Source organism: Cariama cristata, unplaced genomic scaffold (assembly GCF_000690535.1).
Source record: "Cariama cristata isolate BGI_N322 unplaced genomic scaffold, ASM69053v1 scaffold41421, whole genome shotgun sequence".
Lineage (NCBI taxonomy): Eukaryota > Metazoa > Chordata > Aves > Cariamiformes > Cariamidae > Cariama > Cariama cristata.
Window position 1 is genome coordinate 9,504 of NW_009600594.1, and position 3,426 is coordinate 12,929.

Here is a 3,426-nt window from a genome sequence, read left to right on the forward strand (position 1 = left end):
TCACAGAAAGAATTGAGCCCATGCTTAGAAGTGCACCGAGTTCATCCTGTGTTAGGTCACCTCAGTTACCTTCTTTTTGCAACTCAGATATTCCAGGCCATAATATAAACCCATCATTTCATGTTTTTTTTAACAAACTGATTATTGTCCTACTTATCAGTCTCACAGAGCTCTGAATGTGCACCATGTATTGATTAGAGTAGTCCCATATACTATTTTATCTATCAATATATTCTATTTGTCATTTATTTCCAAAAGTTTACCTAAGAGTATTCCAGAACTGACATTTCGTTTTCCATAACACCTCCAATTAAACCAACAGATTTCAGTAAAATGCACAACTTCTGTGCCATTGTCGTCAGAGAAACACACACACACACATATTCACATGCGTACAAACTGGTGTGCAGTTTTGATCCCTTTCAACCTTCTAATGATTCAGTTATCTGAAGAATTCTTTCATTTGTAATTAAACCTATTCTTTCTTCAAAATCTTTAGAATGCTAGAAGAGATCAAACAGAAATACAGTGGACTTCAACTACAGAATGAAGATGTGTATATGGCCACTAAGTTTGCAGACTTTATTCAAATGGCTGTCAGAAAATTCAGAGGAGAAGATAAGGAAGAAGAGTTAGTCATTGATTATGTAAGACCTTTTATTTTGCCTTTATTGCTTAGTCTTTCTTGGTTTTGGGGGGAGGATAGACAATGCATTTTATTAGACTGCTTGTTGCAGTAGGAAAATCAAACAAATATTTGGTTATACAAACTCTTCTTTGTGACTTTTTTTTGCAACTTTTATATATTTGCATTTTGGAATGGAAATATAGATGTGTTGTCACTTACAGTGTTCCAGAAACTAGGAGGTCAAGAACATGCAGTAGAGTAGCTCACATACAGGCAAATATTCCTACCCCCCCTGCACTGTCCTGCCAGTACGCTTCAGTCAGACCTTCCACTTTCCTGAGGCAAACAGTGCTAGATTTTTCTCCTAAGAATCTGTTTGAAAAATTTGTGAGAAAGAAGGATTCCGTGGGTTTTTTAAGTCATTAAGCAAGTCAGGATTTCTTGAATTTGGGAATTATGCATTTGACTGAAGTCCACTAAGACCAGCCTTAACCAGGGTTTAGTATTGATTTGAACATAGAGGTTCAATGATTAAAAAATACAGAAATCTGCTAAACTATCTCAGAGTATGGTCATTGGCATCCAGGGAGAATATGATTTCCATTTAATTTTACTCTTTTGTCCACTCCTAACAGCCATATATAAATCTTAAATGTATCTGGATGTTGGCTGCAGATATCAAAAGCTTGTTAAGCTTCAGTAAAATATTAGTTATTAAAAATTTAAATTCACGTGTTGTTTATTTCACTCTTAGGTTTCAAAACATATGAACAACATGACTGTGAATATGCCATACCAGTGTTTCATAAATGGGCAATTTGTAAATGCTGATGATGGAAAAACATATGACACCGTAAATCCAGCAGATGGATCAGTAAGTCATTTCTGAATATGATCAGTACCAGTTTATTTCAATTTCTTTGCCTATTAAAAAATCTAAACACTAACTGAATATTGCTAATTTCAAAACCATACGGTACGCGTTAAACAACCCCTAGAAATAATTTGAAGTGTCAGTTGACTTCTCTGTTTGTATATTCGACAATTTTTCTATTTCAGTCAAGCTGCACAGCAAAAGTAACCTACTCCCACTTCAACTATTACGTCAATTTCCATACACAGCTGTGTGTTTTACCTTGATTTTATTCTTGTTGAGCTTTACAAACAAAAATTGCTGAAGTTTAGTTGCTAAAGAAGTATTTCTTTTAGGATAGTGTATATATTTCCTGTCAGTTGTCAACTTCAGTTTTTATTTTACTTTTTTTATAAATCTGGTGTCTTAGGGCAAGTGTGTCTTTAAAATGTCCCTCTAAATTCCCAGTAAAAAAAAATGACTTTTCAATAGGAAAATACACACGTTTGTACTTCAGTCCTGAGCTAGTGAATCTTGTTTGAGCAACTCATAACTATGAATTACAAATAAGAGAAGTGATTCTGATGTCCATGTAGTTGCCATTTAATTCTGGAGTAAACAAATTCTGCTGAAATCAAAGCCACAAATTTCACTATCATCAGAAGTCAGACTCTGGTATTTTTCCTGAAACTCACTACATAATGGAATAAAAGTCATAACAAATCTGTATTAGGATTTACAATGTGTGTATTTATAGAACACAATCATCATAAAATACTGTGTGTATATGGTGGTTTGTGGTAACAGAAACTCCAGTCCTAAGAACTGGAACATGTGGGAGTAATTTTAGCATGTTTAGATATTAGATCATAATACCACATACAAAGACTTGCAACTTTTGTAATATCACATTGATTTTACATATGGAAAGAGAGGGTGAAATCCAGTGGGACAATGCACCTTGCTGAGAAGAGAAAGAAAGATCTAGGAATCCGAGTCCCTGCAGTGTTCTCCAAGTTCTGCCACCTCAGTTGTGTCTGAACTTTTTGCAGCCTGACTCACCCACGACAGCAGCTGGGGTTGAGGATATTAAGCATTTGCTTATACCCAGTCAGTAAGTTTAGGAGGAAGGAATAACTCTCTGCATCCCAGCCTTTCAGTTTGAGCTAACACAACGCTAACTTTGGACAGATAATAGCCAGTGTATCTTCTGCTTCATTGGCTGATGTTGACAAGGCAGTGGCAGCAGCGAAGGAGGCATTTGAAAATGGTGAATGGGGAAGGATGAATGCAAGGGAAATGTACAGGTAAGTACACGGCAGCTTCTGTTTGTTTCATTGTTTTGTTCCTCTGAAGAATTGTTGCATATGTTTTCTGAATATGATGGTTATTCATAATCCCACAGTCAGAGGAACCAGAGTAGCCATCATTTCATGCCCTAATTTACTTCAGTGTACCAGCCTTAGGTCTTAGCTGGCTAACCTTTCTTGTGGCAGAGAAGAATCTTGTGATCGGGGCATAAGCAATCCAGGAGATTCCTGGAATGCATTGATGATAACTTCCTTCTCCAAGTGACAGAGGAGCAAAGAAGGAGAGGTGCTATGCTGGACCCTGTTCTCACCAACAAGGAGGGGATGGTGGGGAATGTGAAGCTCAAGGGCAGCCTTGGCTGCTGTGACCATGGAATGGTGGAGTTCAAGAGGGTCATGGGATAAAGCCATGGAGGGAAGAGGGGTCCAAGAAAGCTGGTTAATATTCAAGGATCACCTCCTCCAAGCTCAGGAGAAATGCATCCCAACAAAGAGGAAGTCAGGCAAAAAAGCCAGGAGGCCTGCATGGATGAACAAGGAGTTCCTGGACAAACAAACACAAAAAGGAGGCCTACATAGGGTGGAAGCAAGCACAGGGAGCCTGGGAGGAATACAGAGCAATTGTCCATGAAGCC

At 37.8% G+C, this 3,426-nt stretch overlaps 1 protein-coding gene across 1 annotated transcript in view; it reads left to right on the forward strand.

Annotated features, from left to right (window-relative positions):
- The window catches only part of LOC104169220 (mitochondrial 10-formyltetrahydrofolate dehydrogenase-like), a gene marked incomplete at both ends in the record, with an annotated part of 9,217 nt that extends 6,429 nt beyond the window's left edge, over window positions 1–2,788 (forward strand). Inside the window, 3 exons of the mRNA XM_009710071.1 lie at window positions 500–647; window positions 1,383–1,502; window positions 2,673–2,788. Of these exons, the coding sequence (XP_009708373.1) occupies window positions 500–647; window positions 1,383–1,502; window positions 2,673–2,788 (384 nt within the window). The remainder of the gene's footprint in view (window positions 1–499; window positions 648–1,382; window positions 1,503–2,672) is intronic.
- Window positions 2,789–3,426: the final 638 nt, after the last annotated feature.